Source organism: Meriones unguiculatus, chromosome 15 (genome assembly GCF_030254825.1).
Source record: "Meriones unguiculatus strain TT.TT164.6M chromosome 15, Bangor_MerUng_6.1, whole genome shotgun sequence".
Taxonomy (NCBI): Eukaryota; Metazoa; Chordata; class Mammalia; order Rodentia; family Muridae; genus Meriones; species Meriones unguiculatus.
Genome location: NC_083362.1, coordinates 78402920 through 78416274, shown reverse-complemented (window position 1 = coordinate 78416274; position 13355 = coordinate 78402920). Strand labels below are relative to the sequence as shown.

Sequence of the window (13355 nt, the reverse complement as noted above, 5' to 3'; positions counted from 1 at the left end):
GTGTAGGCTTGTTAGCTATCACTCTGTGCTCAAGATTTACCTTGTCCTGAAAAAAGCAGGGACACTTGTCTCTATGGCAGCATAGAGACAAAGACATGTAGTTGAGTTCACATGGATTAACCTGGCTTGGTAAAGTGGGGTGGGCATCTGGGCTTAAGAAGTGATAGCTGGGTGTGGTGATGCACACGATTAGTCCCAGAACTCAGGAGGTGAGGCAGGTAGATTTCTGAGTTCAAGGCCAGCATGGTCTATATAGAGAGACCTTGTCTCAAAACAAAAAAAAAAAAAATAGAGTAGTTTTTTGCTTCCTTAGGTGGTCTCTGAATCTTGCAGTTTTATGGTCTGATTTTTAAGTCTCTGTGGATGAGAAGGGACTGAAGGACTTTCACAGGCAGCAAGAACAAAGGAACTGCAAAAGGATTCTTTTCAATTGTTTTTGAGACAGATCTCACTTTGAAACTGTGGCTGGCCTGGAGCTGGAACTCACGGAGATCTACCTGCCTCTGCCTCTGCCTCTCAAGTGCTGGATCAAAGACATACACCACTATATCTGGCTTCAAGGATTCTTTAAAGAGTCAAGGAACCCTTGGTCATTCTGAAAGCTTAAGCATGAGTTCTTCATTCTGTTGTTCATGCCAGTTAGCTTCACAGCAGAGTCAGCCTGCAGAAGTCAAAAGGGTCCATTGTATGGATCATGTCTTAAGATCCCTTGAAGAGTTGTCTTCTGAGAGTTCCAGATGACTCAGTTTTACTCTAATGTGTTTTGTTCAAAGTTAGTGGCCTAACATCAGAGCTTTTGTGGTGTTCTTTTCCAAGAAAGTTTCCTAACTGTTGGTATTACTAGAAGTCAGTTGTAAAGGTGTGCACCACCCACCCAGAACTTCTTTCCTGAGAGGTGAAAGGGTCTAAATTATAAAGCATGCATAAATAGCCTTTATGTTTTGTTTCACTTTGTTTTTTCTCTCCCTTCCTACCATATACCAGTAAAAGCTGGCAGGCTGACAGAGGCAACCTCGGGACGGACTTTCTGGCTACCGACCATTTTGCTGGTAAGTTTGAATGCCTTTCCTGAAAACTTTCATTCTGTGCCTAGAACACAAAGATGTGTGAATTAGTTCTAGCCTGTATCTCCTTTCCTTGGGCTTTGTCTTCGGTGCCATGAGAGGCATCTCCGTGGCTTTACCTTCCCTTTAGCTGTGGCCTCTGCCTATCCTTTTCTTCTTACATGTGAATTGTGCTTTTTCAGGATTTGGGTCTTAATATACTGTAGGAATACTGAGTTTAATTTTCTAAACTTGGGAAGAGGTCTTAAAACTAAGAGTTGGGGTTTTATTGTTTGTTTGGTTGGTGGTTTGGTTTTTTCTGGTGTTTTGTATTTTGATACTGGGTTTCTCTGCATAGCCCTGGCTGTGCTGGAGCTCGCTCTGTAGACCAGGCTGGCCTCAGAGATCCACCTGCATCTACCTCCTAAATGCTGGAATCGAAGGTGTGCGCCACCCACCCAGCTGCATAATTGATTAAAGTACTTGCATTTTGCCAAGATGTGGTATATGTAAAACACTTGGATCGTAAATAGTGTAAAGAACTGAGTTTTTCTTCAGTCTGGTTCTGTGAAGCCTCCTAGCATTACAGAAGGGCAGAGAAGCCAACACCTGTGTCTGAGAATACTGAATTGCACCAGACTTGCTAAATAAGTAAAGCTGGAACCTTCAGAGCCAATATCCACAGCTGCCCCAGAGTAAGGAATTCTGTGCCTTGAGCCAATTCCATCTCTCTCTCCTGAGTGGATCCGCTCCCACACCTGGGCAAGAGTAGCAGAAGACAGTCAGCAAGTTGAGGCATTTAGCACAATATTTGGACCTGTTACACCGTCACCATGATGTGCTGTAAAGTCCAATTTCTCCCCTTTCCTAAGGGATTTGAAAATGTTTGAGATGGTTCTTTTGGCCTCTGGATAAGCACCTTTCTCATCCTCGTTGTAGTAATTGTCATTTTTATACAAAAGAAGATTGAGATACCTATTAAGAGAATAATTCTGAAATTGATTTGGGGGGAGGGTAACAAGCTATTACTGAGGCCATCTCTATGGCTCCTACACTGGGTAGGTGGTACAGACCTAGCATAAGGTCTCTTAGCCAAGTCTTATCTACTGTATGACCGGCAGTTCTGAGAAGTGGGCTGGGACCCTACTTTATTTGCATTTCCCATGTTCACCCTTTAGTTGAAAGCTTGAAGAATCATTTATGTCCACCTTTTTTTTTTAAATTTATTTTTACTTTTTTATATTAATTACAGTTTATTTACTTTGTATCTCAGCTGTAGCCCCCTCCCTCATTCCTTCCCAATCTCACCCTGCCTCCCTTATGTCGACCTTGTGAGGAAATAAAATACTGTAGTTTGCAGTAAGGAGATAAAAATCTTGACTGAAGCATTTACAATAATAGTCCCATAGATCACTGTGAGTTGCAATCTCTGATTACCTTTCTCTTGATGCAGTGTCTTACTAGGATTGTGTGTGGACGTGAGATCAACCATGAGCTCCGTTGCAGTTTTGACCCAAGAGAGTTTTGCTGAACACCGAAGTGGGCTGGTTCCACAACAGATCAAAGGTGACAGGCCCCTTTCCAAGTCCTTGTTAACTTCTGAGACTGGGCTTCTGTGCTTCTCTGCACTGGTTGGTTGTGAGACTGGACAGGCTTGAGGAATGACTCCAGAAATGGTGAGGTGTAAATGTGGGCAGTTTCCTAGAAATCAAGTTAGTTTAACAATTGGCTATTAATGGGATCCTTTTCACAATTGCTGTTCCAGCTATAGGGTACTAACATAAACATTGCTGAGCTTCTTTGAGGCTGAAGGTAAGATCTGACTTCTGTGCCCTTGAAGGCCACTGACCAAGATCAAGGTCAGCACTGTCCAGTAGAGTAGAATGCTAGCCACAACTGCAGGTTAAATAAAAGGAAACAGGTGACTTTTTTTTTTCCCCCAAATATTTTCTAACAAAAGTTTTGCTGCTTAGACCAAGCTGATTTCAAACTCTTGATCCTACAGCCTCTGGGATTACAGGCATGTGCAGTTAATATATTTAAGCCAGCCTATGTAAAATATTTTCATTGCAATATCTCAATATAGAAGATATTTTAAATTCAGCTGTTCTTGTTATTTTTCTTTAAATTTTAGTATATATATATTTATAAATACGGGGCATTTTGATTTGAATACTAAATTTTTATACAAAAGTCTTTGATCTGGGTTGACAAGACAACTCAATAGGTAATGGTGCCTACTGCCAAGCCTGATGACCTGGATTTGATCCCTGCACCTACACAGCTGAATGAAAGAACTGACTCCTGCAAATTGTCCTCTATCCTCCATATACAATGTGACACGCATACTTATATGCACATATACAAATAAACATATAGAGATAAAAGTTTAATTCTTGAACTATATTTAGATTTTCTAAAATTTTCCAAGGAAAGAGTAAATTTTTCTAAGTTGTTATAACATATTTAAGGTTTTCCCTAATTGAATTAAATATCAGTTCTTATTTAAAATGAATTAAACTTTTAAATTTTACTTCTTAGCCACAGTTGACCTACTCATTCCAGTGACACTAAGACACTCCTGATTGTCTGGTTCTCAGTACCTGGGGCCTAAGTGCAACTCTTTGTGGTGTCTCCTACCTAAGAGGGAAAATGGCACTGCAAAAGATGAAGCGTCTGTCCTGCCGTCACCGTCAGGCAGGAAGCAGGGATCTAGACTACAAGCCTAGTTCCAAAGGCCCTCGTTCGCATGTTCCACTGCGCGTTTATTGGCCCTCTACTGGTAGATATGGCTTAGCCCTAGGGATTTGGAACTATCCAAAGCAGTCGTACACTTGATTTTGTGGAGATCATGGCTAACTGGACAAAAGAATGAACAAATTGCGCTTCATGGACCATGAACATGACTAATAATCAAAGGCCTTGATTTCTTCAAGTCTTGCTGTTCCCTATCATGGCTTGAGAGGACGTAGAGACAGTTCTGTGTTAGTTAACTTAACCATTGTATATTACAAAGGAAAATGTGAACCTACCACCACATTCTTAAAAGCAGTGTTCATACTTCTACTGTGTGCCAAGCATTTATAGTCATGATTAGCTTTTGTAGTATTAGAAAATATGAGCACCTAAAAATCTGTCATAAGCTTGTCTTCAAGGGTTTTATACATCTCAGTACTAAAATGGGGTTTATACTGTATGACCTTTCCTAGTGGGACCCTAGGGGGTAAAAAGTTTCCATTCCTGGAATTGGAGACGCTAGTCCCATCCAGTTCATTCATTTAGGGTGCTGGGCCTGATGACTACCTGAAGTCCTTTCCCAGAGCTATGAATGAGGAGAGTGTGATGGTAGTATTTCTCACTCAAACCATTGTTTTAGTGGAGGGTTCCTGCTTAAAACCCTTCAGCTGTTTTTTGTTCATATAATGTTGAGTTATAGTATTTTCCTCTTAATCTGTGTTCTCTGGTTTAGTTGCCACTTTAAATTCAGAAGAGGAAAGTGACCCTCCAACCTACAAGGATGCCTTCCCTCCACTTCCTGAGAAAGCAGCTTGCTTGGAAAGTGCCCAAGAACCTGCTGGAGCCTGGAGTAACAAGATCCGGCCCATTAAGGCCTCTGTCATTACTCAGGTAGAAGCCATTTCTTTTTGTGTTATCTGTTCTTGTAGGAAGTAGTAAGGTCTGGCAGAAGGTTTTTGACTATGCAATGATGAGAGTTCTTTGGTATATAAAGTGGGGAGGTCTAAAAGATGAGACAGCTCTCCTGTAGATTACACTTTTTGCCATGATCATCCCATCCTGCCTCCCTAACACTCTGGTCTGGCACATAGTTTGATATATACCATATTTGTCAGATTCATAGGGACCATGTGTTTTTCTATTCAGTGTAGCCCCTAGTTGCTGAGTCTGCCTTTCCTATTCAGATGATGGTCAAAAGCTAGTCTGTTGCTGGGCTTGGTGGCACTCATCTTTAATTTCGGCACCAAGCGGCAGAGACAGGCAGACCTCTGTGACTCAGAAGCCAGTCAGACCCTGTTTTGAAAGTCAAAAAAGCTAGTCTGTCTATAAGCAACTAACTACTTTCCTGGTTTCCTTTGACTTCACTGGCTCTTCTCTGATGATTTGAGATGTTAATGAGTATTAGAACTGATGCCTGGTGACAGAAAATTACCACCATGTAACCATAACTCTTTGTCCTTGTGTATATAAGCAAGTGCATCTTGGTATCTTCTTTGTGGCCTTGCTGCTATCTTAAGCCTTATTAAATGTATCTCTTGAATGGCTCAGACCTCTATGAGGGGTAAATGATCCTTCGTGCTTCCACCCCTGCTTTTCGTCAAATCTCCATAAAGTTCTTGACTCTAAGCAGTATGTATTATGCTTAGAGCTCTTGATGTTGCCTGTGCCCCTGCCCTCCTGGTCTGCCTTCCTCCTGCTGCCTCTACTGTTTCCTATCATGGGTGTTCCTTTGTCCCTTCAGAAAGATCTCTCCATTGCACCCTAGTGTTTTTCTCCTAATCACTCACTTCCCTTTAAATCCTTCACAGGCTTATTGTTTCTGATGTTCTTCTCTCAGTAGTGGGGCATAGTTCTTTGTACCATGGCTGCTCCTTGTCTTGGGTGATTTCTCCTAGGACAACTGCTTTGTCCTAGGGCACTGCTTAGTGAATGACTGATTAGAAAATACTTAGTATATACAGTCATTTTTTTTCTTCTCTGCCTTAATAGTTTAATTTTGTCTTTTCCAAACAGGTGTTTCATGTACCGCTGGAGGAGAGAAAATACAAGGACATGAACCAATTTGGAGAAGGTGAACAAGCAAAAATCTGCCTTGAGATCATGCAGAGGACTGGTGCTCACCTGGAGCTCTCTCTGGCCAAAGACCAAGGCCTCTCCATCATGGTCTCAGGGAAGCTGGATGCGGTCATGAAAGCCCGGAAAGACATTGTTGCTAGACTGCAGACACAGGTGGGTATCCCTAGGCCTGCATACCAAGTGACTTACTTGGCTGATTCTCGTGCAGGCCAGAGCTTTTCTGGATTCTTTCTAGCTCATTAGTTTGTAGTTAGAACAGCAACATATAAAACCCTTTGTGATTTTAGTGAAAATACCCAAAGTCAGTGATAGAACCATGATACTTGTCAGATCAGCCATTGAGTTAAGTGTACTAAAAATTAAGGCTTTTGCTTTTCAGAGTTTCAAACCTTACTTAACCAAAGAGCTGGCAAGGTAGTATATCATCAGTTTCCAGGACTCAAACATCAGATTTTTCCCCCCTCTATTCCTAGCAATCTGATGACCATTAGAATAAAGAAGTCACAAGGGTGAAATTATTGCTTGTGATTGTGTAGCATTGTAACTGGTATTCTACTAGGCTCTGAAACATCTGTTTAGTAGTTATGTGGTTGCATATCTGTTATGTGATTGAGAATTTTTAAAAGCAATTTCCAAAATTTTAAAACAAATTCCAAAAATATCATTTTACCTGTAAATAATATGTTGTCTAATTATTGGACCATTATCTTACTTTGTAAAAGAGATGCTCAGTTCATATTTGACCCTTTCTTTGTTTAGTCTTCTGTCTCGGATCTCCCTCACGGTTTGTTTAAATTGATGTTCATTTGATTGTGGCATCATGTCTTCTTTAACAGTGTCTCCTCTACACTCACACACTCTTAAATGCCATTAGATTTAAAAAGGCAGCTTCCCTTCATTATTTCTCATGGACTGGTATTAGGTACTTGGTTATTTAATTTCTTGTTGGGGGGGGGGGGTTCCTGAGTCTTCTTGGAGGCCAGTGCAGCCAAAGGGAAGCTTTTGAGAGGAATAGCATGAATTCAAACTATTTCTCTTTCTGGGTGTTTCTACCATTTGTTTGAATTTATTTTCAGTTTTTTAAATTATTTCAATGTTTTTTTTTAATCTGTTTGTCCTGTTTATAGTTAAATTTATTGTTTTTATTCTTTTGAGTCATTATTAGGAAAGTATTTCCACTTCAAATCATTAAAAAGTTTATCCTTTCTTCCTTCATATTAAGGGTGGTATGGTATTTGTTTTTTTGTTTGTTTGTTTGTTTGTTTGTTATTCAGTTTCTGATTATTTGGGTTGTATTCCAGTATTGTGAAATACTGATCCAGGTCCACCTCTTCCCACATGGCTGTTTGCCATCAGTCCATATCCAGAAAGCAACCCTCCCACTATGACCAGAGGGCGTTCTTACCAAGTATTAGTGTCCACAGTGACCTGGGTCTGTTTCTGGGTTCCAAGTCCTGGTCCATTATGCAATCTTTCTTTGTATTAATGCTTTCCTACTTCTAACTAGTAGAAGTAGTTGCTTGGTTTTCTGGTTTTCCCGTGTGTGTGTGTGTGTGTGTAAGAGAGGGGAGGGGTGCATGTATGTTCACCTGTAGGGATCAGAGGTTGACATCAGGTGTTTTCCTTCATCTCTTTGTGAGATGGGGTGTCTCACTATACCTAGAGCTCACTGACTGTCTAGACTGACTGGCCAGCAAGCCCCAGGATCCTGCCTTTACCTTCCAGTGCTGGGCCCATGGAAGCTTTGTAGTCAACTTTATGCTCAAAACTCAGTGATTATTTTTAATTAGAAGAATTGATGTATTTGTGATGTTGTTGCTTGTAGTGTATATTCCATGGTGGGGATCAAACCCAGAGTCTGTACACGCTTGTCGAGCCCTATACCACTGAACTACACGTACTATGCTTATGCCATGTAATTCACAGTTGTTAAAGTGAAGGTCTGGTGGGGTGAGGGAGGGGGCAGTTGTTTTTTGTTTGGTTTGGTTTTTAGAGACAGGGTTTCACTGTGTGTCCTTGGCTGCCCTGGACTTGCTTTGTAGGCCAGGCTGGCCTCCAGCTCACAGTAAATTTGCCTGCCTCTGCCACCCTGAGTGCTGGAATTAAAGGTGTGTGCCACCGCACCCGGGGTTAAGATTTCAATGAAGTAGTTATTTCTCTGTGCAGTCAGATAATTTTTTCAGTCATTTATAATGAAGAAGTCTGAGCAGTGGTGCAGATACACTTGAAATGCACTTAGTGGGGACCAGCTAGGCTCCTGTGACAATGGCATGGTCTTTGAGGTTTTTCATGGTTGTAAGGGAATGAGAGAGGGTTGTTGATCATTCTAATAAGAGGCTAATTTAGAAAAACGTGCTTTTTCAGCCATAAGTGGTTTTTTTTGTTGGTGGTGGTGGTTTCTCTTGTTACAGGCCTCAGCAACTGTTGCTATTCCTAAAGAGCACCATCGCTTTGTTATTGGCAAAAACGGAGAGAAACTGCAAGACTTAGAACTAAAAACTGCAACCAAAATCCAGATCCCACGCCCAGATGACCCCAGTAATCAGATCAAGATCACTGGCACCAAAGAAGGCATCGAGAAAGCTCGCCATGAGGTCCTTCTCATCTCTGCTGAGCAGGTGAGGCCTCTGAATGGACTGTATCCCTGCTCTGCCGCCTGCCCAGCACTGGCCATGCTCCCAGTGAGCTGCTCCTGTCAAAGCTAACAGGAGGCTGTGTATGCGCGTGAGGCCTTGACTGGGACTTTGGCAAAGCCTTTTTATTTCAAGGGGTTCTGATCAGTTCATTCTATCCTTTCCAGGACAAGCGTGCTGTAGAGAGGCTAGAAGTGGAGAAGGCCTTCCACCCCTTCATTGCTGGGCCATACAATAGACTTGTGGGTGAGATCATGCAGGAGACAGGGACTCGAATCAACATCCCTCCACCCAGTGTTAACCGGACAGAAATCGTCTTCACTGGAGAGAAGGAGCAGCTGGCTCAGGCTGTAGCTCGTATTAAGAAGATTTATGAGGAAAAGGTGCAGTATGGAGGTGGCAGAGCCCATGAACAAAACAGTTAATGGGATTTGAGTGTGGGAATTTGTCTAATACCATAGTTCACCCTGCACCCTTTTGCCCTTGGGCACAAAGCTTAGTAAATATCTACCGTACTATCTGTCTTTAGTGGTTGGTCGTTACATTTCCCTCCTGGCCTGCTGGGTACACTGTAGAGTGGTGTTCTGTTTTTTATGCGTTTTTCCTTTCTGAGGTCTGACCACATTGGTAGGTCGCTGACATAGGGTTGGCACATACTTTTTAGTGTTGTTGTTTTAGCTTTTTCAGACTTTAAAGTATGAAACCTGCTTTTATTTGGAAAAAGCATAATGGGAGCATAGCTCTGTGGTAGAGCACTTGTATTAACTGGCTCAAAGCCCCAACACACACACACACACACACACACACACACACACACAAAAACCAGGAAAGCAGTGGGTTTACTCAAGTGACCAGATTCAGGTATTTGAGAGGTAGAATTTCTAGGGCGGCCAGTAGAAGAACACCTTCACTTGTGGAGAACCACATGTAGGTCTCCTTCTGACTTTGTTGGCATACGGTCTGTCCACACTGCCTATGCCCCATGTCTCTCTTGCTGACTGCCTTTTGCTGCTCTTACTTAGAAGAAGAAGACTACTACCATTGCGGTGGAAGTGAAGAAATCTCAGCACAAGTATGTTATCGGGCCAAAGGGCAATTCACTGCAAGAGATCCTGGAAAGAACTGGAGTTTCTGTTGAGATTCCACCCTCGGACAGCATCTCTGAGACTGTGATACTTCGAGGCGAGCCTGAAAAGTTGGGACAAGCATTGACTGAAGTCTATGCCAAGGTAGCTTTCTCTTAGATTGAAGTGAGCTCGGATGATTTCTGGGGGTTCATTTTGGACTAGCTCTTTGTTGATATACCCTGGAGACCCAAACACAGTAAAATACGCCCAATTGCAGTTGTGCATGTACTACATGTGCTGGTGCATGTATGTTGTATGTAGAAGCCAGAAGACAATCTTGGGTGCCATCAGACACAGCCTCATGATATGGAGCCTCCTGAGTGGGCTGGGCTGGCAGGCAAATACAAGCCCCAGGGTCTTTATTTCTACCTGTCCAGTTAATGAGATTATAAACATGCATTATTATATCCAGCTGTGGGGATCAAAATCAGGTCCCTGAGCTCCCACAAGTACTTTATTGGCTGAACTGTGTCCCCAGCCCCATCTCTGTTATCTTATAAATAGACTATACTCTGATACTATACTTTTAAAAATATGAGCAAATTTGCCTTTTTCTTTTTTTCTAAATCCAGCACTCAGGGAGGGAGAGGCAGGTGGATCTCTCTGAGTTCAAGGCCAGGCTGGCCTACAAAGTGAGTGAATCCTGGACAGCCAACGCTACACAGAGAAAAAATAAAAATAAGAAAAGATTTGACCATGTATGTTAGACTAGACTGTCCTCAAACTTACAGATCTACCTGCCTCATTATCTTTGGTGCTGGCACTAAAGGAATGCACCATCGCATCTGGTTTGTCCTTTGTTTTATCATAAACTTGAGCTCTACAAACCCACAAGTCTGTTCCCTGTTTTTTTCCCTAGGCCAACAGTTTTACAGTGTCCTCAGTTTCTGCCCCTTCCTGGCTTCACCGTTTCATCATTGGTAAGAAAGGGCAGAACCTGGCCAAAATCACTCAGCAAATGCCAAAGGTAGGGAACCATTTTCAGTCTGGTACTTTGAGATTGCCTGACATGGTTTTGTTTTTGCTATTTATCATGTGGATGCTTTGAAGACCATGGAACTATATCAAGTTTCAGTTATCGTGTTGATACAGTTGTTTTCCATTAATAACCATGGAAGTGCATAATAAATGATTTTTAGGCATATATGCACCTTTTTTTGGTCCTTGTATCCAGAGGTTTTCATTAGTAGGTGTAATAAATGTCTTAACTGTGAATTTAGTAATTAGAGCGTAATGGCTTCATAATTTGAAGAGTGGCTTAGAAAGGAACTCAGGTCTTTATAATCAACCTTCTCATAATCTGTTGTCATTACCAGGAAACAGCAGAGAGCACACTGTCACTCTTACTCCTAGTTTGTTGATATTAGTGTTGTCTGGCTTATCTGTCATTTTAGTTTTTCTAGCCTTAGAATTACTAATGATTTACTTAAATGTTGGCAAACTGCTCTCCTTTTCCAACTACCTTATCCTTTGTATGTTACAAACAGTGCAAGCAAAATGCTTGCTTGCTCATGTGAAAAATGAGTTTTACTCTATCACTTCGTCTTTAAATTTTTGTCCTTTGGCTGAGTAAATAGCTTAGTCACTAAAGTATTTGCTGAGAAAGTATGAAGACTAGAGTTTGGATCCTCAGAACTCACAAAAACACCCAAGGGGAATGGCAGCCTACCTATTCTTCTAATCTCAGAAGATAGCTCTGGGTTTGACTAGGAGACCCTGCCTCTTGAATTAGGTGAAAGAATTATTAAGGATGATTCTTGACATCTACCTCAGGTCTCTACACATGATATACACATGGATTTACACACAAAAATGAAATAAAACAAATACTGTCTTTGCCGTCTGTCTTACTCTTTATACAATCAGAGGGAAGTCTGCCTTCCAAAAGGGAAAACGATGCTTGAGAACAATGGTGATGTCTCTACACATTAAGGGCAAATGCAGTATGAAGGACTTCCCAGCTCCTATTCTCAGCAAAAAGGTGTATGAGACATTGGACCATGATATTTAGTGCCATCCTTCAACCCTTCCTCTCAGCTCTTTGTGTTGGTGGTGGATGAGGACCCCCCCCCCCCACTACCTATACAGTTACATAGAAGCTGTGTTATTTGGTCTTGGCCATTCCTTCCCTCATTTTGGTCTGGTAGGTTCACATTGAGTTCACAGAAGGTGAAGACAAGATCACCCTGGAGGGCCCCACGGAGGATGTAAATGTAGCCCAAGAACAGATTGAAGGAATGGTCAAAGACCTGGTAAGTGCCCCTCTAAGTGGTACATTTGCTGGCTATAAGGGAGTCTCTGGTAGGGTGGAGATTCTTGTCACTTGGGCCTAACGTGGGTGGTCATGGACACCAAAGACCCAAGAGAGTAGCCTTGTTGAGTGTGTATTAGTTTCTGAAACAGAAATGCCTGAGGTTCCAGAGTTCTAGGTAAAGGAAACCGTTTTGAGGTGGGACCTTTGAGAGAGCCAGAGACAATCTTCCAGGAATGAAATTCCTGGTTGTTGAGATAGGAAGCCAAGTTCTGCTGGGTGTGTGGTGGTGCACACCTTTAATCTCAGTATTTGAAGGCCAGCCTGGTCTACAGAGCAAATTTCAGGACAGTCAGGGCTACACAAAGAAACCCTGTCTTTAAAAAGGGGGGGGTGGGGGGTCAAGTCCTGATGTCTTCTGGATTTCTAAATGCCTGGGCCTATCTTAGAGCCCGAAGCATTCATCTGTTGATCTTTATTCTTCCCTTGTAGATTAATCGGATGGACTATGTAGAGATCAACATTGACCATAAATTCCACAGACACCTCATTGGAAAGAGTGGAGCCAACAGTGAGTAAGGCTGACGGATGGTGGCAGGGCCCAATCAATGCCCTGAAGACCTGAGAAGGAGGACCTCTCTGAGGACCTTCACGATTTTCTTGTTTCAGCCTCCTGAATGCTAGGTAGATAGGCCAGTCAAGGTACTGCTGTTAGAGAATTTTATTTAGCTATCTTCACTTTGCTAAAGAGACCACTTTCCTTTCCCCTTTTGGCAAAGGTGAATTGTCACTTTAAGAAATCAGCCCTCCCTAGCTGAAAATTGTATCTTTGCTTTTCATCCCTCCTGCTACTCTTAGCCCACCAATGTTTGTGGGACTGTTACAGTTACCCTCCAGACTTGGTGCCCATATCCTTCAACTCAGAGAGGAGTAGTGTTAAGTGAATAATCATATACTATCCCAAGCTTGGTTTTAATTTGTTAGTTCAGATTGTAGGAACAGCACAAAAATGCACTGGCTTCAGTAATATGTTAAAGTAATCCCCACCACCACTACCACCTCAATAGGTTGTGTGCTGGCAATTAAATCCAGACCCTTGAAAGTGCTAAGCTAAGGAGTACTCCACCCCCAGATAGGCTTGTCTGTATAGCCTAATTGAATTGGTGATCTTCCTGCCTCGAGGTCCTGAGAGCTGGGATTATGTTGTATGTCACCGCTCCTTTTTTAAATCCATTTTTCTGTATGGCTATCCTTGTGTAAGACATGCTTGCATATTCTTGAAACGGGTTCAGCAGATGCTTTTGCATTTTCTAATGACCTGAATCCATGTATTATGTTTGTGTTGCTTATAAATATAAGCCTTGTATTCGGTGCCATTTTCATGTGGCAGAGTGACCTCAGTTGGCAATTATTTCACGCTTGAATAGCTTGAATCTTGTATATATACACACCATGAACTTGCTTTTATGGTTTTGCTTTTTGTTTTAGT

At 42.1% G+C, this 13355-nt stretch overlaps 1 protein-coding gene across 4 annotated transcripts in view; it reads left to right on the top strand.

The window, feature by feature from the left end:
* Hdlbp (high density lipoprotein binding protein) overlaps window positions 1-13355 on the top strand; it is a 61397-nt gene that overhangs the window by 28591 nt on the left and 19451 nt on the right. For all 4 annotated transcript variants that reach the window (XM_021632044.2, XM_021632046.2, XM_021632043.2 and 1 more), the window contains exons 2-11: window positions 985-1049; window positions 2497-2609; window positions 4513-4670; window positions 5793-6008; window positions 8267-8473; window positions 8656-8871; window positions 9511-9717; window positions 10475-10582; window positions 11763-11867; window positions 12359-12437. In XM_021632044.2, the coding sequence (XP_021487719.1) occupies window positions 2534-2609; window positions 4513-4670; window positions 5793-6008; window positions 8267-8473; window positions 8656-8871; window positions 9511-9717; window positions 10475-10582; window positions 11763-11867; window positions 12359-12437 (1372 nt within the window). In that variant the 5' untranslated portion in view covers window positions 985-1049; window positions 2497-2533. The remainder of the gene's footprint in view (window positions 1-984; window positions 1050-2496; window positions 2610-4512; window positions 4671-5792; window positions 6009-8266; window positions 8474-8655; window positions 8872-9510; window positions 9718-10474; window positions 10583-11762; window positions 11868-12358; window positions 12438-13355) is intronic.